The 24,423-nt window shown below is 40.0% G+C and overlaps 1 protein-coding gene across 1 annotated transcript in view; it reads right to left on the reverse strand.

Moving 5' to 3' along the window:
- Positions 1-212: 212 nt before the first annotated feature.
- The window catches only part of peds1a (plasmanylethanolamine desaturase 1a), a 46,733-nt gene continuing 22,522 nt past the window's right edge, over positions 213-24,423 (reverse strand). The window contains exons 2-6 of the mRNA XM_088339931.1: positions 24,223-24,342; positions 22,368-22,459; positions 15,625-15,769; positions 7,376-7,588; positions 213-3,269 (exon numbers count right to left, since the gene is read on the reverse strand). Coding sequence (XP_088196057.1) covers positions 3,148-3,269; positions 7,376-7,588; positions 15,625-15,769; positions 22,368-22,459; positions 24,223-24,342 — 692 coding nt within the window. The 3' untranslated portion in view covers positions 213-3,147. The remainder of the gene's footprint in view (positions 3,270-7,375; positions 7,589-15,624; positions 15,770-22,367; positions 22,460-24,222; positions 24,343-24,423) is intronic.

The following is a 24,423-nucleotide window of genomic DNA, read 5'->3' on the forward strand; positions in this document are numbered from 1 at the left end:
TGTTTGTCTTGCTGTCGGTCACCCCTCTCGAGGAATATAACCAGGGTAGATAAATAGATAGATAAAATGTGTGCTTATGATAATTTAAAGATCTATTAGAATAACTAAAGGTAGGGTACATCGTTTGAGGTTAAATAGTTTTACAGAGTTCAAAGAGGCATTATACTTTATTTTCCATTGCGCCTAACTGCTTTTATCAGCCCTGTTCTGGGCAACAAATATTACATAGTGTCCTTCTGAGATCAATTTTCCCCCCTTTGACATTTGTAATTTCTTTCTTGAAGTCCCACCTCCTGAGGTGTCATCCTTCCGCAAAACGGCTCTCTAAAATGACGACACCATCGAAGACATTTTGAAAACAAAAATAAACTTTGGTAAAAATGTTTTTTTTTCTTTTAAATAAAACCAAGGAACGCATTTCTTTAAAAAAAAAGTTAATTGTTTTAATTTAAATCTTTAATAAGGCAGTCCTATTGTAAATGCAGATTTCACAATAATGATAGTGAATAGCCAAATTTGGTACATATTTTATTTCAATAAGTGTTTTTTTAAATTCCCTTTTGGCACTCTTGGGCTTCCATATGCATCATCCATAGAAACAATACAAACACACAAAAATATGTGTTTTTCCACATGGACCTAATACTTAACTAAAACATATTTTCGGATATCCGGGGCTATTTTTAAATTGACCTCATTTGGAGGTGAAAAAGCAGTAACAAATGCAGCGGAAAAAGCATTTCACTGTGAGACTTTGAAATAATATTGGCTTAAACCTGGAATTTAATACATTATTTTTGTCATGATAGCTAAAAATTGTTTTCTCCCGGCTTCTCTTTGAGGTGGGGTGCAGCATTTTAAAATTTAAGGCTGCAATCCTGACTTTAAGCCAGGAGATGACAGCAGATTAACACATGTATGCATTTCTTAGACACACTCAAAGAAACTCTTCTTTTTCATCTTTTTGGGGTTTGTTCCACCCCAAACACGCATGATAAAAGTAAGGATAAAGCTGATAGGTGTAACGGAAAACAAAGTATAAGGGCTCTTTGAACTCAGTTTGGCATTGTTAACACATACATAGCTAACTTTCAACTTTTTAAGAACACCTCAAACTAAGCAGCCCACCTTTAAAATATTAACTTAAAGGGACTGTGTGTATTATTTAGTGGCTCCTAGTGGAGAAAAAAAACATCTCTCAATGCATATCTCCAGTAAGCATACATTATTTTAAATACTCATATTTCTTCTTTTTTTTTTTTTTAAATAAAATTAAACTTCACCTAGAAGGAACTAACATGTTTGTCCGCCATTGTCTATAAATGGCACACAAAAAAATCTTTGACCCCAAAAATACATTTCCCACAATGCTCGTTGACTACAAAGTCGCAGTTCTGCATCACTACACGCTAGTATTCCCATATCGATGGCAATGAGTGGAATCAGGAAGTAAGTGAAACTAAACATGTCCAAGAAGATTTTGTTAAACAGTGACCCCTCCACATACCAAATTGATTTCTTCCAGAATCGTGCTTGTAGCTACAATAATTGGCCGTATTTTGAGCGAATTTTCCCGGTGCTGAATAATTGAAAAAAAATTGAGTTGCTCCCGTCCTCCCAAAAGTATCCGAGTTAACTCTTAATAGCTATGAAACACAGCTTCTGATCAATAAAAGAAATTGAAATAAGTAATTGAACTACAGTAGTAAGATTAATAAGATGGTAATGAAAATGACTTTGAAACCCTGATCTCTGATGATAATATCTGGGAATTCTTCTAACTAAAATTATCTCTCGTACGTCGGGCAAAATATTTGCTCGAAAGACATCCCATATCCCGAATTTTTCGTAGTTTAAATCTAGAGATATCCATCCATCCATTATCTGCACCGCTTATCCTCAGTATTGTCACGGGGGAGCTGGAGCCCATCCCAGCTATCTTCGGGCAGTAGGCAGGGGACACCCTGAACTGGTTGCCAGCCAGGCGCAGGGGACACAGGGACAGACAAGTCAGTCGCTTATACACACCTAGGGCCAATTTGGACCGGCAAAGTAACCTGACATCCATGTTTTTGGAATGTGGGAGGAAACCCACGCAAGCACCTGGAGAACATGCAAACTCCGCACAGGAAGGCTGGTAGCTGGATTTGAACCCATCACCTTGGAATTGTGCCCCACTGCCGCCTCTAGAGGTATCATTGTGTTTAATCCATAACATTTGATATATGTGTAGTGACACTTTTTAATGCAACTGTAATGTTTGTGACCTAAATAAACAACACATTTATGGTTACTTTACATGAAGGAATTTATGCATTTATTTTACATACCAATAATGTTTAGTTACATTTATAAATTACATCAGGCCCTTCGAGGACAGCTGACTGATGTGGCCCTCTGTGAAATTGAGTTTAACACCCCTGCACTAAACCGTACAGCAACATATAGTGGTTAAATAATACACACTGTCCCTTTACAGTAGACGTGACACCTTCGTCTTTTTTGGGCGGCAGTAGCTCAGGAGGTAGAGCGCTCGTCTTGGGATCAAGGGATCCCAGTTCGAATCCCGGCTCGTCCTGTTACATGTCGAAGTGTCCTTGGGTAAGACACTGAACGCTTAATACCCCCAATAAGCAGGTTAGCGCCTTACATGGCTGCAAGGCCGCTCTTGGGAAATGTGGAGCACATTGTAAAGCGCTTTGGGAAGTCATTGACTTGAAAAGCGCTATATAAATGCAGATCATCATTCTAATTGTGAAGCATCAAACCAAAATAATTGGACCTTACTCGCAATATATGCCTGGCCTACTCTACAATTCTACCAAACGTTATTGAGCTGCTTGGTAAAATTTTCATTGAGGAATTGTTCTGCTTTTGATAAGTTGGAACAGGGATGTACAATATTGTTATTATTAGGTTAAAAGTTTCTTGTGCGTAAATACAGTAAAAGGCATGATTCATGATTTGTGTTAGGCAGCATGGTTTTGCAACCCCTAGAGAGCCCAACCTCCAGAGTCCCTCAAAATCAGTGCCAGGTTGCCTCAACTGGTCTCCAAATACAAGAGCCGATTGGTTACCATTAGAATGAATCAGTAGTTCAGTTTTTGTGTGCTTTCCTGTAGAAATGTGATCTCCTTGAAGAATTGTTCAGTGCGTTTTTTTGGCCCAGGCCAAGTCATCGGAGCGGGGTTTCTGACCCGTCACCCTCTCGATCAGATTTTCCATGCGTCTCCAGAAGTCCAGCTGGTCTAGTGGGTAGTTACACCAACCTGGATGAAGACATCAGAAAAAAAGACGTTTATGTTGGACAGATGCCAACCCTATTCGATAAACCAGGGTTTCTCCATCTTCCTTGAGCCGAGACACACGTTTTTCTTTTGAAAAATCTTGAGGCACTGGTGGTGAATGATATTTGTTTTTCTTATTTTAATTTTGGACACCTTCTAAGGAGTTCATAGGATGCTAGTTAATTATTTTGACTATTATACCTCACTGTCTTTGGTTGTTTTGATTATTTTGCACTGTCATTGTCACATGATTGCTGTTATTTGACTTCCACTCTCTTAAGGGGATCAGCTTTTTATAATCAAGGAGATCTATTAAAAACAAAGAACTCTTGGGGATGGGGTCTGTAAGAACAGATTTAGAATTTGGCATTGTGACTCCTCTCCTGTTTTCCTTGTAAGTTCAAAAATGCATTCATGTCTTCTCTCCTTATTGAGTATCTTCCAAACTATAGATTTATCAGACGAAAATGTTTAAAAAATGATATCTGGCACCATTTTATTTAAGTAGATACAATTCTTGGGTTTACTAAATTTAACATTTGTGGTCACCATGGCTCAAGGGGTATTACTGGTTATTCATTTCAGTTAATCATTTTGCTGTTATGTTGTATTTGACTCTTTTTAATGTGTTTGCCAAGGTATAACTATATTTCCGTCTTGTTTTTATATGCAAAAAATTCCGCAAAAGTACTTACAATGAGCAAAAAGTATTTGCCTGTGTAAGCATCTTTTGTTTTACAAAGGTCTAACTACTTTTTTTTTGTAAAATCAATTTATTTTGTTAACTTAATCTCCGTTACTTTGAAGCAATCCTGACAATATAACTGATGACTAATAAGACTTACTTAATCAAAGACACCAGTTTCTTCATTGATATCATACAAACAATGTCCAAACAAAAACAAATGTCCTTATGTACTGCCAAGGTATTGGATATAAAAACCCTCTATTGGTATATACAAAAAATTAAATACATCAATCAGCCTGTTTCTTCTTCTGACCCGGCCCCTATGCAAATTCTCCCGACCCAAAGCGGCCTGCAAATCAAAAGGTTTGCCCACTTCTGCAATACTATGATGTTTACTCAGGGTGCACTGCTTTGACTACAGTCAAGTGTGTGTACGCCGTGTCCTTTCAGTGACCCACTCAATGCTATGAAATACCGCAAAGGAGCCAGAAGTTGTGTGTTCTTCACCAACATTCTCCTTTTCTCGCCCCAGATCCCCGCTTCCCATCCTTCCTTATCCTCCGCTCTTCCTCCCTCAGCCTATGAAGTCCTATTTGTTCGAACAGACAGCAACTTACTATTAAATATACATGGGGATTGTCAGCCGGTGGCAAACACAAAGGCAGCAGGGAGAGTCCCCGGTGGAAACGGAGGCGAGCTATGCTGGGTGAAGAGGGGGGTTGTTGGAGGTCCCCTGTGAACGCTGGACGGCCACCAACCCGCACGGGCGCGCGCAGGTTAGAAAGCGTGAAGAGGTCGAAAAAACGAGCTTGCGCGCAGATGCTGGTGCGGGGCCGTTTCATGCATCTACAAACACGCGCTTTCCTCCCCATGGTGCCTCCCAGCCCCCTCCATCGGCTTGCTCATGCACATCTGGCGTCCGCTGGGGCATCAGGGTGACGAGAAGCGCACCGCCACAGAACACCCTGTGCATATCCCACTGCTCTGTATATCTCTTCCCTGAATGAGTGGAGGATAGCCACTGTTTCTCGAGACTTTCAAGCAATGTTCCCTCTAACTTTCCACGGGTCTGAGCGATCACACCAAGTCGGTGAGCAACGCTTGAAACAACAGTGAGCAACCATAATCCCAAGAATGGCAAGATAATTAATTATCAAAAATGTCCAAAACTTAACATCAAGTTACATTTTGCTGAGTTTCCGGCAATGCAAAATTATTTTTCTCTTTTGAATTAACTGACTCATGTACTATTGCAAAGTTTGTACGGCCTACAAACGTCGTTTGTTCCTACAATTCTTTCACAAGATGTCCATTTATTTTTATATTCTGATATATTTTGTCGCATAAAATTAACATTTTTGGGGGCTTATTTAGTCGGTTGTAAGATATAGAACTGTACTTAATCGCATTTTTTAGTGGAAGTACAATGTTGGCAACAAGATTCACTTGATATAATTGGAAATTATTTGAATGCAACACAGTTTTTTTCTACTTTTTTTTAAATTCCTTTAAAAAAATCTCATTGTGTTTATTTTTTCCGAGCTGTTACTTTTTTCTTTTTGGTTACTCTATTTTCTTTTTTTCTGGCTTTTTTCTAAAGTGTTCCTTCTTTTTTTCTCTTCCTTTTGTTTCTTTTTTTCTCAGCTTTTCACTACTTTTTAATTTTTTTCTTTTTTTTCTTTTTTGTTCTATTCCCCCTTCCTTTAAGTCGTTTTGTGCATAATTTTACATAATATTTGGTCATGTTGGGATTAAAGAAGCAAAAACAACCTGAAGAGCCGTTTAGGACCCGAAAGAGCCGCTTCCTTTTAGTGAGCCGAGCCAAAGAAGCCGGTTCTCGACCGACTCTACTAACTTTACTCAACTTTTTTCTACGACTTCAAAATACCGCATTTAGGACGGAGCGTCGGGGGAACCCGTGTATTTTTACCTTCATGCACTGTAACTTTGACTTAAGTCGCTTCTTAAATAGTAATTTTGAGCCCTCATTTTTGTGCGCTGGCTAGATTTTCTTGTGCGCTGAGAATGTGCGAGCAGTGCGCAATTGCGCACGCGCGCAGCTTAGAGGGAACACTGCTTGCAAGCACCCAAAAGTTTTTTGGAGTTATTTAAAAGCAGACGCCGTTCTGTCCTACTCTGGAAGACCACTAGGGCCATATCAAATTGACAGGGCACACACTGGAGCGCTTTGTATATTTCACTTTTGTGTAATTATATTTCCGATAGTGTTCTGCATTGAAAATATCTCACATTTAACCCATACTGTCAGGACCAGAACGGAAACAGGATCCAAAAGCCTAACGTTTACCACAAGTTATAATGAAGGAAAGAGGAAGGGCTGCGCCCACGATCCAATGCTCGCTAGATGCGGGATGCAAGTCGCTCTCGCAATCGGATGGTGAGCAAAAACGGGACAGGCGGGAGTCAGGGGCCGAAAAAGGCTTGCCTTGAAAAAGAGAGTTTCGCAGACGGACTGACAACACGGGATTGACAGGACAGGGTTCAAATAGTAACAGGGAGCCAATCAGGACCCAGAGCGGTTGGCGCCAATTGAGCGGGCACAGGTGAATCGCATCGGTAATCATTAAACATACGTGCAAAGTCTTTGACTTTAGGAAGCGGTAAATGTTATCGCACACTCTATATTTTACACACAAAACACAGTCTCCAGAGAAACACAACATGTGCTTATTTAAAACTAGCAGATAGCAGACTTTTATCAAAATGGAAATCTAATGCAATCACTGGAGCGGTTTATACACGCACAAAGACATTCTCTCGCTTCAAAATAAAACAGCTGTAGACTAAAATCGGAATATAGAATTGCAATCAATCAATTTAAGTATTACTTTTGCTTTTTTTGTAGAAAAAATATGACAATAGTGAACTACATCATATAACTTATTATTTGATTAAATTGTTTTCATTTATGTTGATTTCGTAAAAAAATGTGTTGCACTGGCAGATTTTCTGATTTTAAGTATTATCTAATTTTTTTCCCGGCAAAACTTGATAAACAGGTTCAAAAACGTAGCAAAATCCAAAATGACAGCAACATTATTAACCAAAATGAAAAAAGCTGTATTACCTCTTGAGCCAATAATGAGAACAAATTGATATAGACAATTTTGGCAGCGAGATATCTTAAGCTGTAAAATAACATTAACAAATTGATGGCAGAAATTCATTTTTTAAACATTCTAAATGGACAGAGACGCTCCTATGAAAAAACAGTGTGCATTGGGTCAAAACAGGTTGAAAAACACTGCAATAAATCTTATTACTTTTTGCCTTGGTGCCAAAATGTCTTTAGGTTCTTTTATGGTAAAGCCAATTTGGACCCAAAATGGCTTAATATGAATATGTGTTCCCAGGAGAAAAAAGCAAGAACCGATCTCACCTGTGGTGATGCAGTAGTACGTTTCGTGTGGTGAGACATGGTGGATGCGGTGGTGTTTCCGTGGCAACACCACATGCCAGTCCTGCAGCAGCGTGACCCAGCGCGGGAGCCCGAAGTAGGAGTGACTCCATTTGTGGATCTGGTTGGTCAAAGTGACAAACACGGCCAGGGCGAACACGTAGCAGTCCCACGGGTAGGATGCCGCCAAGGCCTCTGAAAGATGACACGAGAGTGGCTCATTTATTACATTTTGGACACTTTAGAAGACAATAAGGCTGCAACGATTAGTCCACATTGTTGACAAAAATCGATATTAGTTGAATGCAATTCCATTGTCAACTATCGTCACTACACATTTTTCCAACAGAGTGAGGATCTTAAGATGAATATAGTCTTTGCTGAAAGTCGCTCATGCGCTATAGCGTTTCTGTCTCGAGCGCTAACATACCGAAATGAGGGCATCAACACCAAGTATGCGGACTTCTTAAATTTGTGAGCATTTTAGCCTAAACATGGTGAATAAAAACACTAGTTGCAAAGTTTGAACATTGAAAGACAGTTAAACGAAACGAGTCTGACTCGCCTCTGTAAGATCCATGGAAATGCAAGCCAATATGGTTTGATAAACATGCATTTTATACATGTAAAATTCCTATAAAAGAGAGAGTTGTGCAATACTGTGCCTAATAAATGTATTTGAAATCAAATGAATGCTGTCCAAAGAAAAAACGTCAGTTTTTAAGATGTTAAAAATGACAGCTGTTAAGACAGTTTGATTTCAAAATATTGAGATTTATGACATGTAACATAATTTGCCGTTGACAACTAAAAGTACTTCATAAAATGCACATATCATTTTTATTTACTGTTCTACGGCTGATAATAATCCTGGTCTTGGTTTACAGGGAAAAACAATAATAACTTGATTTTATTGCATTATTTACAAGGTTCATACACCAATTCTCTGGTCAAATTCAAACAATGTTTAAGGACATTCAAAGCCAAAATTCCAATTTCTTCAGTACCTTACAAATAATAAATCAAGTGTGAATAGTGTATTTTGCAGAGCCAAATGTCAGCACCCAGAACGGACACAGAATCCACTCGCGTAACATTTCTCACATTTTTATTGGGAAGAAGGGAAAGGAGTGCACACACGATCCGCTGGTCACGGGGAACAGGTCGCTGTGAATGCGGAAGTGGCACATTCGTGGCGAGCGATGGCGTGTCCGCAGCGTGAAAAAAAACAGGTCAGTAGCCGAGACAGGAGAGCAAAAAATGTGGTCGAGAGGAGAGTAGACGTGGTCAAGATAAAAAAAAAAAAAAAAAAACGGACCGTTATTCGGGGCGGGAGAGCAGACGTGGTTGGGATCAAAACAGATCGTAGCAGGAGAGAAACAGTAGCAAAAAACGGAATAGGCGAAAAGGGCTTGCCATGTAAAAACAGATTTTCTTACATGGACCGACAAAAGGGCACTGACAGGACCGAGTTTAAATACTGACAGGGAGCCAATCTGTAAACAAGCTGCAGCTGGGGGCACACGGGCGGGGCCAATTGGGTGCCATGGCTACCGTGACACAAAAAATATATCTGTGATTAACACATGGCATGTTTAGTCTTGTGTGTGCATTAATCAAGACATGATTTAAAGATGTTGAGTATGCCGCAAATATGTTTGTGGATCTTAACAAATCGTGTGTAAATATTTTGGAGACAAATCCCTCCCCAAACGGGTGTTTGGTAAAATGACAGTAATATGTAGCTTACATTTTCAATTGCAGGAATTTCTCCCCATTACAGTTTTTCACTTGGAAACACTACCATAATTTTTTACATTTCCAATCATTATTTGATACATAATGCTTGCACTATTACACATTTTGTAGGGCCCTGATTAGATGTAGCATGCACTTGTCTTCTTGGGTGCAACCCGTAGGGGGCGTTGACATGACATAGGACAATGGCATACAAACTAATACAGGCTGCTATTAATTACGAAGAAAGAGAAGCAATGGCAAAGCAACCAGAGAGCAGTGTCGGCATCCTTTTTAAGCAGACTTGTTGTAAAACATGGCAAGGATTTCAAGCATTTACAAGCACTTCACCCCAAACTCAAGCACTTTTCAACCCTGGAAAACACAACATTGAAATCAAAGTATTTTTAAGGATTTCAAAAAGGTTTACCTCTGGATTTGTGTCCTTACTGACCGAGCAATGTATGTAATTCGTTTTGGCTAGGGCATATTGACTTCATGTTTGTACTAATCTGCAATATGTTCAATAAGAGATTTATATTTCATTGCACCAAATTTTCTTGCATCTATTATTGCCATCGAATGACATCAACTCCATACTAAATAAAGAGGGTGGCTGGGTTCTCCCTTAGAGATAGGGTGAGAAGCTCAGTCATCCGGGAGGGACTCGGAGTAGAGCCACTGCTCCTCCGCGTTGAGAGGAGCCAGTTGAGGTGGCTCGGGCATCTAATAAGGATGCCTCCTGGACGCCTCCCCCACCGGCAGGAGGCCCCGGGGGCGGCCCAGGACACGTTGGAGAGACTATGTCTCTCGGCTGGCTTGGGAACGCCTCGGGGTCCCGTCGGATGAGCTGGAGGAAGTGGCTGGGGATAGGGACGTCTGGGCTTCCCTTTTAACGCTGCTGCCCCCGCGACCCGACCTCGGATAAGCGGAAGACAATGGATGGATGGATGGATGGATAAAATATACGATTATACGACTAATCGTTTCAATAGTCTGTGACTAGTCAACTCTTAAAATAGTTGCAACCCTAGAAGACAACCTTTCTTATTTTTTTACTAAAGTGTTATGAGGGCCCATACAAAGGCGTAGCACTCCCACAGAGAGGATGCTGGTGGGGGGCGCGTCGAGATGAAGGGAGCAAGGGAGGGAGGTAAGGAATGCGGGAGACGGCAGGGTAGAGATGAGCAAAGGATGAGAGTAGCACAACATTCTTGGCACAATCGCACAGTTCACGAACATGTACGATTAAATATGGACCACACAAAATGTTTTAATGATATAATTCGTCCACTAATTGTCACTGTGATTTGTAGCTAAGGTGTCGCTAACTCTTTTAAATCTGAGAGTCACTTGTTACTGTTCAGCGCGAAGGGCCACCTGTTTGATATGCATCTAAAAAGAACATGTATTACTGTGTTGTTAGCATGTTATTACCACTTTGAGTTAATTTTAACCTTGAATAATTGCAGTCAACCACCCCGTATCATGCCAGTTAGAAATCACATTTCCTAGAAAATCATAAGGACCTTATTTCAGAACCAGTCTGCAGGCTACTCAGGTGGCGTTAGGGGGCTTCGGGTCACGGGCCGGAGACCCCTGGTGTAGTGCAACCGAATACAAGAGCTACAAAGCTCAAGGAAGAATACAAACTACGGAGTCTCAAAGTGACTAAACTGCACGATTTTCCTTTTTTGTCCGGCATGTCACAAAGTTTTGGGGTTTTCGGGGTACCCAAAGCAGCAAAATGCCGGAAAATCATATAATTTCCCTTTCGGTGAGCCTCATGTTATGTAGAAGATGGAGACATTTGAAGATTTATGCGGATTAAAACGTTGCTCTGTTTTACCACTAGAAGGCGTTAAATAATACAAAATGTGCCTTTAACCAAAAGGTAATGCAATATCAATGATAAATCAAGTCTACTCCTAAAGAAAATCAGAAATGGCGACGTTTTAAACAAATAAAAATTGTTTTCAAAATATCAACACTGAAATACAAAACAATATATACATTAAAAATGCACATAGATATATGATAAAATACATTAAACAGCAATATAAAAACAAGATTAATATACATTACATTTTCAAAAATGTAAAAAACAATATAGACTTCCTGTCTACACTTACGGAGGATCAAATATGGAGAAATTAAAGAAGACATTTCAAATAAAGGTAAAAAAAAGATTCAATCTAGAAATACAAAATATAAATACATTAATATATGCTTGACTATGTATGATAAAATTGTAGTGTAGTGCAATAAATCAAGTCTACTCCTAAGGAAAATCTGAAATGGCTCCCCCGTGTTACATGTCGAAGTGTCCTTGGGTAAGACACTGAACCCCTAATGCCCCCAATAAGCAGGTTAGCGCCTTACATGACTGCATGGCCGCTATTGGAAAATGTGAAGCACACTGTAAAGCGCTTTGGGAAGTCTTGACTTGAAAAGCGCTATATAAATGCAGATCATTTCATTTCATAGTCCAGTGGTTAGCACATTTGCCTAACACGGGAAAGGTCCCCAGTTAGACACAGTTTCCCATTTGTTGGCCTGGGGAGGGATGGGCGCCACCAGGCTGTACTTCCCCAAAGACACATCACGGCCTCATAAAACGGGGCCCCCTACAACGCTAGTACTTAAGGGGTTACACCTACCCACCCCATACATTGCAAAATAAAATAAAAAATATAGACAAACAAAATTAAAAAAAGAACATTTTCAAAATTGTGGGAATTAAAACAAATGTGGAATTAGAAACAGAATCAAGAAATAGTTTTAAAAGTAAATAAAAAATGACAAAATTGTATTTTTTTTCTACTTAGGTGTTGAAATAAAAAACTACTTTTAAAACAGGGAAAATCAAAAACCTAGTTGAAAACGATAAATATTCTAATAATAAACCAGTTCAGGGTGAAGAAAATGGATCTATCATCCATCCATCCGTTATTTGCACCGCTTATCCTCAGTAGGGTCACGGGGGTGCTTGAGCCCATCCCAGCTATCTTCAGGCAGTGGGCAGGGGACACCCTGAACTGGTTGCCGGACAGTCCCAGGGTACACAGGGACAGACAACTCACTCGCTCATTCACACCTAGGGACAATTTGGACCGGCCAGTTAACCTAAAATGCATGTCTTTGGAATGTGGGAGGAAACCGGACTGCCCGGAGGAGACAAGCACGGGGAGAACATGCAAACTCCACACAGGAGGTTTGATTTCATGATCTCAGAACTGTGCTGCACACGTGCTAACCATTGCGCTGCCGTGCTGCCTCTGGATGTATCATAATTTCGAATAAAAATAAAAATAATAAAAAGAAGAAAAACAATAGTAAAATAAATACAATTACATTAACATATGAAAATTTCAATAAAAACAAAATAAGTAACTACATAAAATATTCAAAATAGATCAAGTCAATAAAAATACTCTTCCCTTGAGTCATTTTGTCAAAACATTGCATGAATCACAAATTATTATCTTAATTAAGAAGCACATCTGAAGTACAAAATTGCCTTTTGAAATATTTTTTTGTCTCACTAAAAACAGAATTCTCTATAAACCTTGCGACATGGCATTATCAATCCGCTTTTTCCTCACAAACACAATCAAGGCATGCTGAACTGTTTTCGCTGGAACTTAATCACCGTATTTTCCGCACTATAAGGCGCACCGGGTTATAGGGCGCACTCCCAAAAAATTGTTTTTGGTCCTATATTTTCCATACATAAGGCGCTACAATGGGAACGTCGACAAAACAGTCAGATAGTTCAGTCAAACTTATTACCCCCTTAACATTGGTGCGCCTTATAGTGCGGAAAATACGGTAACATCCACTCCCCTGAAATCATTACGAAAGAAGCCCATTCTGTAGCACATCTTAAACTGTGCAGGCCTTTCTCATGGTCAAACTTCTAACATCATCTTCTTGACCCTGAACTCAAGTTCAAACATGTCAGTTGGAAATGCGTCTTCACCTCCTCGTCCTTTGTCTGGTGACCGATTGTCACCGTGAGGACTTTGACACCATACGTTGGGATGTCACCTCACCGCTACGTGAACGTTGTACCCTCCCCAGGCTGACCCCTCCAGATGCAGTAAGATGTCACCTTCCTACATGACCCACTGTGGAAACGTGACATGTATTACTACCTATAATCTTCTTCTGACCCCCGACATTCACCTTTCGTCATTTAAAAGTTAGGAACATTGATTTTCTGGTCTGCGCAGTTTCAAAACCAAGAACAGGGGAAGACTTGAGGGAAAAGTTAACAACTTCATATTGAACTTATAGGTAAGCAAAATCTTATAAGGACAGTGTGTATTATTTAGTGACTTTGTGTGGTAAAAAAACATAAAATAACACCCAATATTGATGTCATAAGCAAAAAAACACAAACTATCACAAAAGCATCCATTCTTAAATACTTGTAGCTTAAGAAATTTGTGTTTGTTTTACGTGAGGCAAACCTACAGGGAGCAGACATAAATGTCACCCATCTTGCTGCTGCGGTTTCCCTCCCAAAAAACACTCCAAAGGCTGGGCAAAATAATGGTGCATTTGGTTACTTTGAGTCACTGTCTAAGTATTCTTCCTCTTGCGTTTCAGTTTCAGATAAGAAGTAACACTAGACATGTATATAGGGAGCACGGTGGTTAGCGCATGTGAGGCACAGTTCTGAAGTCATGGGTTCAGATCCAGCTACCAACCTTCCTGTGCGGAGTGTGCATGTTCTCTCCGTGCTTGCGTGGGTTTCCTCTGGGCACTCTGGTTTCCTCCCACACTCCAAAAACGTGCATGTCAGGTTAATTGGCCGGTCCAAATTGTCCCTAGGAATGAGCGAGCGAGTTGTCTGTCTGTCTGTGTGCAACCAGTTCAGGGTGTCCCCTGCCCACTGCCCGAAGATGGCTAGAATGGGCTCAAGCACCCCCGCGACCCTACTGAGGACAAGCGGTGCAGATAATAGATGGATGGATATTTATAGACTGGCCTAAGTTGTGAGGCATTTGAACAATAGTGCACTGAATAATAGTGCAATGTCATTAGCGGCAACATATTTCCAAAATAAGAGTTGAGAAATAAAATGCACTAATAATACTGGAATTTTTAACATTTTTCAAACAAACACTATTAACATTTAAGGCCCACGCACTTACAAAGAGAGTACTCGGTTGGATGAGGAGCGAATGTTGAAGAGGATCAACAAAGCAGAAGTAAATGGAAGGAGACCAAGAGGAAGGCCGCGATTGACATGGATGGACAGTATTATGAGAGCACTGCAGGAAAGAGGTCTAAACATAATGGAAGCTAGAGCTCTTGTTGATAGGAATGAGTGGAGAGGTGTTGTGAAAGGATGGACGTATAGACGTGTTCTAAGGGATGGGCAGGGCACTTGTATGATGCGGCAGGGGTAAACCAGTGAAAGCCGTCAGCCCTGCTGTTGAATAGAAGAGTGTGTTGTGTCACCCTGACCGAGTGACATGGCCGCTTTCTTGTGACCCATTTCATCTGGAGGGACAAAAGTATGATCAACTTCGGTGCCGAGATGCATAACTTGTTTGGGTGTTTGGGCATTTGGGTTGGCCATGGTCCAAAAATTTTGTGTGTATTTTTTGCTCCTTTTCCCCTTTTTCATTTTCTTTGTTTTTGTATGTGTTTGTCTTGCTGTCGGTCACCCCTCTTGAGGGATATGACCATGGTAGATAGATAGATAGCACTTACAAAGTATAGCTAGCCGGATTAGCTAGGTTTACTGGTGCAGCCACTAGCATTAGCAGCATGTGTATTCCCCTCAAGATTTTTTAGATGATGAATATCGTAGAATTTGGACTATAAGGCGCACCTGATTATAAGCCGCATCGAGTACATTTTTAAAGAAAAAACATTTTGTACATACATATGTATAATTACAAAGAAAGATGGTACACCGAAAGAGTTTTAATAATATTCAGTAACTTAATCCTTTAGAGTGCCAACGGCCCGCCAGTGGGCCGCCAGACTTTTGATAAACAAATACCTGTCTGTACGATGTCACCAGTCACTGAAATATGTCATGCCACTTATCATTGGAAAGCCTAAACTAGGGATTTAAGATACAAGTACCATTTCAAACTATACTCATCAGAGAAACATCATGATAAGTCTGAAATAAGATTTTAAACTTGCGTCCTCCTTGACACATATAGTCCACCTGTCTCACGCTTACCTATAATGCTCGGGCGTCCCTGGCGGCCGTCAGAAAAAAATGCATGAATTTGGATAAGCCGCAGGGTTGAAAGCTCAGGTAGAAAAATCACGGCTTATAGTTCGAATTTTACTATCGTGATGTCTGTGGCTAAAACTCTGCCTATGGTAACCTCCGTCTCATTTTTCTTTCAGTTTCTTAAAATAGGCACATACCTCGGCGACACCTTGGCCTTCTGGGGAAGTAAATGGTCTGACAAACAAAGGGAATACAACATGCTTACGTGACCAACGACATGCGTTACCTGGGGTGTTGTTGAAAAACTTGTAGGTCATGTGCGCCAGCGGCAAGATGGGGATCATACAGTTGTCGCCGTTGGTCTCGATGAAGTCGTGGCGGGTGATGGCGGTTGGGTCAATGTGGTGTTCTCTGAAAGGCCGAATAAACGCCTGCGGGGGAAGAAAAACAAACTTTTCTTTATTTAAAGAACTTGTAATTGTTTACTTAAAAAGGGAATCAATAAAGCCACTTTTTAAGTTATCAGAAGAACAAAAAACAGCATACGCTGTCTTTGTGAAGAGGTTTTTTATATTTTTTGTAATATGAACTCCAATTAGGATTTCTTCACTTTCAAGCTGACATTAAGAAAAAGGAAAGTCCAATTGTGATCCGGCACAACAACTCACACAAACGCACACAGACACAAAATGTCAGCAGCGCTCAGCTGCTAGCGCAACCCCAAAGCTCACATCCAGCATCTTAATAAACCACAGAACAGCAGTCAACTTGCACAAATGCACTCATACACAAAAAAGACCCTTGGACTGTCCGCAAACACAAACCGCACGTGAGTACACGTAGGATGGCGGTGAAAAGGATCTGCATCTCGGACCCAAAACAGCTCAAACGCTCACGCAGAGCCGAAAGATCATTTATCTACAAGAGGCAAAAAAGCAGAAAGGGAAGGTGTGTATCACGACGACGGCAGGAAAACTCATTATTGTGGCGCTCGCGCGATGGAGCCCGGCTATTTGCCGACTTTGTTGCCCGTCACCAGTGGCGTCCCGACAATTAGGAGCCGTCTCTCCTCGGACATCATCCGCCTTCTCTGCCGCAGATGAAAGCGATGGAGATCTCGCCGAGAAGGGCGGCGTCCGCTCTGCCGGTTATCGGCGGGCCACCGGTCACGGCGTGTCCTCTAATCCCACACCGTTTAAAGGCCCGCCACGCACGACGCGCGGTAATCACCAGCTCACATCGCCCATCACCACGGCAACCGGCGCCGTCCTACCGCTCGGGCCGACACGCCCAGCCGCCCCCTTACACCTTCTCCTCTGTCGACCTTCCTACTGCAATTGTATCGTTCACCCCCTTTTTTTGCCCAGTGTTTTTCCTCATGCTTTTTCCCGACAGATTACCTTCTTCTTACACTACGGCTTTACACCTTTAATCAGTAGTCGGTAATCACCAGCCTGCGGGCCGGTACCATGCCATGCCTGGTTTGGAACCGGACTGCACAGAAAGAAAAAATAAGTTCCATTCTTTTTTACCTATTGTTTTATTTTTACAGACACTGCTACGATTCAAACTGAACTTGAACTTAGGTTTGGAGGTGGGGGGTTTGAATTAAAATTCGTTGTGGTTTGTATGGGCGGGTGCAATTACCTTTGGGGCAGTGCAAGTATCACATTGGAAACAATGATTCCTGACCGCCGAAGATAAAGTAAAGAATCCTGGAAGAGGGATTACCTCATGTGCAGTCTATTCTCAAGGTTTCTTCATTTTCCTCATAGATTTTTGAGTTTTTCCTTGCCCTCATGTTGTCACGACCAGAACAGAAGTAGGACCCAGATGCGTAACGTTACTCACAGATTTATTGAAAAAGAGGGAAGGCAGCGCCAGCGACCCGGTGCTCGCTGGACGCGGGAAGCAAGCCGCTCACGGGATAGGAGCGTGTTCCGGATGCGGAAGTGGATCTTTCGGAGCGGAAGATCGTAGCGTAGTAAGACGAGAAAACAGGTAGTTACCCGGGACGGGAGATGAGAAGTTGGTCGGGGTCAAAAAACTGGTCGTTAGCCGGTACGTGAGATCAAAACGTGATCGGGGGTCAAAAAACAGGTCGTTAGCCGGGACATGAGATCAAAACGTGATCGGGGTCAAAAAACGGGATGTTAGCCGGGACGGGAGATAAAAATGTGGTCGGGGTCAAAAAAACGGGTCGTAGCAGGAGACAAACGGGGAAATCAGGAACGTACGAGTGGAAACGAGTGACAAAACGGGATCGACGGGAGTCAGAGTCAAAAATGCTTGCCTTGTGAAAACAGAGGTTCGCCTGCTGACTGACAACAGACATGTGAAAGGACTGAGCTTAAGTAGGACGGGGAACCAATCAGGTAACCAGCCGCAGCTGGCGCCAAACGAGAGGGCACAGGTGAGTGTAATGAGTGATCATGACACATGTAGGTTTTAGATAATTGGATGGTGTCATAATAGTATGTGGTTTGCAATAATCTGTGGTCTGTGCAGCCCTTTGAAACTCCTTGTGATTAAGGGCTATACAAAAAAAACATGAATTGAATGAATCAAAACAAATGTTTTTGTTTATAGCCAATCAACAAGGAGAATTGTCAACTATGTCGCGCAAAACAAACTTGTAGCTATGGAAAAACCTTTGGCAAAAAAGCTGGAGGATGCATTGATGCCGAAGTCAAGAACACCACACTAAGGCAACATAGCACTAAATAACTTGCGGGTTGGTTCATTTGGTGAGTTTGTATTTACTATTACTCTGCACGCAGACCGATGTTACGTTTCGCGTTAAACGTTACGATAGTGACCAGATTGTGTTGCTATTGGCGCGTTTCCCTCACAGTTCAGTGGTCCTGAGTTCAATTCAAACTACTGATTTCCTTTTGTTGAGTTCGCATGTTCTCCCAATGCCCTTTGCCACTCTGGTTTCCTACCACATTCAAAAATCTTGGCTGGGATATCAATTTTGGTGTAACAAGCATATAAAAATGTTCCACATGGATTACACATTGGATTTATGCTTACTATCAACAAATATATAGTTGTTATGATTATTATTATTTTAATGGGAGGTGTGAAAATGTAGTCAGATAATGAACCAGCCTCTCGTACAGAAAAGGTTGCCAACTACTGTATTTGACTACTGCTCTTCTCCCCTTAGAAATGGCTACCATTTTTTTAATACACCTAAAGCTGATTCAAAAAAACAAAAAATAACTTGAGACTAGTTTTTTATTTAATGGCTGATTTAGTTTAAGGCGAAATTAAGTTTTTGTTCGGAGTAAACCACTTTAATTTTGGTAAATGTTGGCCACTTCTGTTTTTAACCGGAACATGTTGTTTGTCTGTTTTCTGGAGACAGATTATGTTTCGCCCATAAAAATAGTATCTACGATTGACGTAGATGGATGGTGTTATGAGTGCACTGCAGGAAAGAGGTCTAAATGTAGTGGAAGCTAGAGTGCTTGTTGGTGATAGGAATGAGTGGAGAGGTGCTGTAAAAGGATTGTTAGACGTGTTCTAAGGGATAGGCAGGGCACCTGTATGATGCGGCAGGGGTAAACCAGTGAAAGCTGTCGGGCCCTGCTGTTGAACAGGAGAGTGTGTTCTGTCACCCTGACCCAAGTGACATGGCCACTTTCTTGTGTCATCAGGAGGGACGAAAGCATAACCGACTGCTGAGGTGCCTAACTTGTTTGGGTGTTTGGGCATTTGGGTTAGCCATGTTAAAAAAAAAAAAAAGTGTGTTTTTTTGCTACTTTCCCCTTTTTTTCAATTTTCTTTGTTTTTGTGGATGTGTTTTTGTCTTGCTGTCGGTCACTCCACTCGAGGGATATAGATAGATAGATAGATAGATAGATAGATAGATAGATAGATAGATAGATAGAAAAACTGCATAAAATACAGTAAAATAATGATAATGCCAATCAGGTATTTTAAGAATATAATATATTTTTTTGCAATTAGACATACATGACGCTCTGAAATTTAGGTTTTGACATTAAAATATTTAAAATTTGAACCCAAAACTTTATAAATTAAAACATTAACCAGGACCAAATGATTAACTTGATTAAAATATGATTGTGCTGAATATAAGACTTAGAAGGATATAGCTGGTAACACATATTAATATGACTATAAGTATAACAAAAGTTTGTAACGTTTTCAGGAAAAAAAAGAAGCGTCATGAGATTTCAAAACAATTGAGACCAAAAGTCAATAGATATAGGTCCAATATATTCATTAACCTGTTATCAACAGCTAGTAAAATCAAAATACTAGGCTGCACACGTGAAAAATTGGAATAAAATACTGGCCAGGCAGCTGCCCATTATTGTTTCCTTTTATGCTCATGAACGAGTAAATTGGCCTTTTGAAACTCTAACATCATAAATCAATGACCCCCTGCATACACGTCTTTGTACTTACGCTGAGAAGATGATGTTAGGCAGACAAAGTAACATGTTTGAATACCTCAGCAGGCTCTAACGGCTAGCGCTATTAGCCTTAGGTGTTCTCATGCATGCTTGCCTTTTATATTAAAATCAGCTTTAAATAGATAAATGTTACTTATTTATCCTCAAATGAGATGCAGAAACAACGTTAGTGCACTTATTTTAGTATTGGTAGTATTATTTCATGCAATATTTTTTTCCCCTATTCCCATCCATCCATCCCCTGCACCGCTTATCCTCAGTTGGGTTGCGGGGGTGCTGGAGCCCATCCCAGATATCTTCGGTTAGTGGGCAAGCGAACACAATGAACTGGTTGCCAGCCAGTCGCAGGGCACAGAGAGTAAGACAACTCACCCGCTCATTCACACCTAGGGAGAATTTGGACCGGCCAATTAACCTAATATGCATGTTTTTAAAATGAGGGAGTAAACCCACGCAAGCATGTGGAGAACATGCAAACTCCACACAGGAAGGTTTGTTCCCTCTTCCCATGTTTTCAAAAACTAATAATGGAATATATGAGATTAAAATTGATGCATTTAATTCAAGGAACATGGTGTATTTTTCAGCACAAGGGTGTGTAAGGTTTTACACAGGTCGCGGGCTGAATTGGGTTTAAAAAAATGTCGGCTGAGGGCCCGGGCTTTGAGGAAAACAAAGATTGATTGGATTTTCGCATTGGCCGATACCCAGATTTAGTTTCCATGCTAAAGTCATTGTTGTTCTCTAATTTTGATTTGTAGAGTTTTTGGAATGCTTTCTTTTTTTGCAGTGTATGAAATAACGTCTGCCCGGACGCCCTGGCGTGCATTTTTTGCGTCGGGCGTACAACTTACAAAACGTCTCCACCCGGGTGGACAACAACTTTTTCAAGGAAAAAAAAAGAAAAACAAAAAACCAACAGATTTTTCTTTCAAATCAAATGTTTGCTTTATTCCGATTTTGAAATCTTCGTTCGGTTTAGAAATTTCTGAATTTCATTCATTTGGCAATTTGCATACTCGGCAGCCAATCAAAAGCCTGCATCGAATAACTTCATGCTTCCGGACCTTCCTTCTTGTCTCCATTAACTGCGATAACCAAGGAATTACTGCATGGGTGAGGCAAAGATAATAAAAAAAAAAAAAAAAAATGCTTTCTTTTGGTTGAACTTGCGGTGATAAGAACCTCTTCATCATTAGTAAGTTTAAAAAGAAAAACAATAAAACTTAATTTCGTTGATTTGATGACAGCAGTAGCAAGTAGCGAATTCTGGATGTTTAAACATACTAATTAAATATAAACCTAGACAACATGAATCATACAGTAATTAATTAGCGCTTTGACAGAAATGATAGCTGCTCGTATAATTAGGATGCTTCAGGTCTCTGTACACAAACATTCGACAAACGCGTAATTGTTTATGAATATTTCATAACCCGTCTCATTAATCAAAACAAATTTGCACGCTGCACCTGATCACTCGCAATCTAATTGGCCGCGACGACTATAACCTTTATTCCAATTGGCTGCGTGGTGAAACTATCTGCTTGTGCCAATAGAAGCATTACGTGTTTTGGAATGTTTGTGTGTGAAAAAAATGGAAAAATGCCAAATTGACAAGCACCAAATTGACCGTGACAGTATCGGCATTATATGTTGCCGTGACGAGAAATCACAATCAGGTGGTTGTGCACCCTGTACCAGGGTTTGTACATCAAATACTTATTAAATCATAAGTAAACTATCAATACAATTTAAAAAAAATGCATAATCGATATGAATTACACCTTTCTTCGACAGAATTTGAAGTTCTCCAATTTGTTACCGCAGCAAGAGCAACCTTGACGTTCAGTTTTGCGTGCTGCATTTGATACGTACCACCTTTGATCAAAATTGTTCCGTAAGTAACTACCTTTTTCGGATGACACAAAGCCTTTCCAATGTTGTGTGATAATATTGGATCTGGAAGTTATGGATTCCACCTATATTTGTCTGCATTGTAGAATAACAAATTTTGAATATTTGTTGGAAGCTGGTGCTTACTTGGTTTGTAAACCGTTATTCAGGTTTTAAGTTTTACTATATCTTCAAATTTTAATACGCTGGCTAATAATCACTCTGAGAAACTTAAAATATAAAACTATTTTAACTCTAAAATTACCTACGTTTTACCCATTACCTTTATTACTGGTCTTTTTTGCTTCTCCCCAATTGCACAGCCTTTTTTTTATACATTTTAATGATAGTTTGTTTTAATAAGACAATTCCTTTACTTTTTTAAGTTCTACAGTTATCGCTGCAAGCAATTCCTGTAAGTTTGTACCCGATCCAAATAATGTGCTCTTGATAGCAAATAAAAAATAAATAATTTTGATAATGTGTCAATTACACAGGTCATATCCATACAATAAAGTTCCTAACACAGACCTTTGAGGGACTACACAGTTAATGCTCATAAGTCTTGAATTTCTGCCACTAATCTGTAGCAATCTGCAACTATCAGCAACCAACATGTGACCGACTTGCTTCAGGTGCAGTTTTACAAAACAGCAAATATTTAGTAGATGCTTGTTCTTACCTTGCCAATGAGAGGGATATCTACAGACCCCCAAGTATCAGCCCCCCAATGCACGATTCCTGATGCAAAGTCTGCAGTCAAGATTCCCAGCACTATAAGATAAACACACATAAAAGTTCATGAAGCGATCAAACAATTGGAAGACTAATTATTATCATTGACACAATAATTTGCCTAGAATACAAAAGATAAAGGGTACAGAAAAAGACAAACAGTGCCAGACTGACTCTCAGATCCCCTTTTCTTCTTCACACGGTTAGTCTGTGCCTTTCCATAATGATAAATATTTTGTATTCATTTTCTTTTAACCATTGGATGTGTCAGTGGTTCTGGTGTTTGGGTAGTAAGTTGGGGAAAAAGGCAATTCTATATTTAAATGTACCCTGAGTTTTTATACAGTCCCTTGACTGACAATTTATTGCCAGAAAAGTGCTTTACATATAAATTTGCATTTGATTTACCAGATCCATAAGTGTTCTTTTATTGTAACAGGGTTCCTATAGCTTAAGGCAAGTTAAATTCCATACTTTTGAAGACTTTTTAAAGCCTTTTGAAATCAAATGTAAGACCAATTGAAACAAACAAAACAAAGAAATGGTAAATGGTCTGCATTTATATAGCGCTTTTCAAGTCAATAAAGACCTCCCAAAGCGCTTTACAATGTGCTTCACACTTACCCATTCACACACACACTCACTAATAGCGGCTATGCTGCTTATTGGGGGCATTAGGGATTCAGTGTCTTGCCCAAGGACACTTCGGCATAAAACACAGAAGAGCCGGGAATCGAACCTGCGATCTCTTCACCCCAAGACGAGGGCTTTACCTCCTGAGCTAATGCAAATCACAAATATTTTTTGCTCACGATACATGGTCCCCCGTACACGTTACCGGGCACACCTTATAGCCATGGGAAAACCGTTTATCTGACAGCCACTCCTCAATAAACGTACACTTTCCCAGGGTTCAAAGTAAACATCACTGCTCTAAAAGGCCTGACTGAAACCACATCACTGTTTTTATACTTCTGTTACTGTGCTCAAGCCATTTTGACCCCAAGGTAAATCGATGCATTATTAAAAAAAAGACAATTAATAAATGTAACTAAATCTTTTACTTCAAACCAATATAAATCGTAGTCATGTGTTCATATATTTAAGACTTTCAAAAACTGGATTTAAGACCTTTTAAAGCCAGTTAAGGCCTTATTATATAATTATTTTTACAAAACAACAAAAAAAAATCCAACTGTTTGTCAAATAGCTTAACCATTAAAAATAATTTCCTACCAATTTATCCAAAGATCATATTACATTTGGATTTACCATTCAAAACAAAAATATATCAATACATTTAATCTCTTGTTGGATTTTATTCGCAATATATATATATATATATATATATATATATATATATATATATATAATGAGGAAAACCCACTTTTCAACATTTTGTTGAGTTAAAGACATCATTATCATTCTTTAGTTTTTTTTTTACATGTATTTTTGCAGCACTCTCTGTTCCCCTTGAAAATTGTTAACTTTGTAGTGTTCGACTGCTTCATGCCAATTTTGTCTGCTATGATGCAATAGGAAAGAAAACAATCACGTAAACAAATTGTAAGATGCATTTATGGATGCAGTCTCTCTACGGGACCAATGTGGTACCACAACGGCTTATATATATCACGAAACTACGAATCGATGATGGAATTAGTTGCCAACGCTTTTAATAATCAGTTTTATCGATTTTTTGTTGCAGCCCTTCGAGTATTCGTTTTCTGGTGTCGTTTTTAGGGATTCAAGAAATCAGTCGCCCCTAAATTGAGTATGGAGATTGCGGCTGTCCACCTCACCGATGCCGAGGAAGATCTTGTAGACGTGCAGGGTGGAGAATTGCAGTAGGAGCAAGGAGAAGTTCACCACAAAGAGGATCAGGCACAACATCACGCATACCCACTCCTGAACACGCTTACCTGAAAACATAGATACAATAAATTACATTTAAAAGGACAGTGTAAATTATATAGCGCTTTCTAGTTCAGGTGTAGGCAAAC

Source organism: Urocampus carinirostris, chromosome 7 (genome assembly GCF_059441175.1).
Source record: "Urocampus carinirostris isolate Australia breed hairy pipefish chromosome 7, RoL_Ucar_1.0, whole genome shotgun sequence".
Taxonomy (NCBI): Eukaryota; Metazoa; Chordata; class Actinopteri; order Syngnathiformes; family Syngnathidae; genus Urocampus; species Urocampus carinirostris.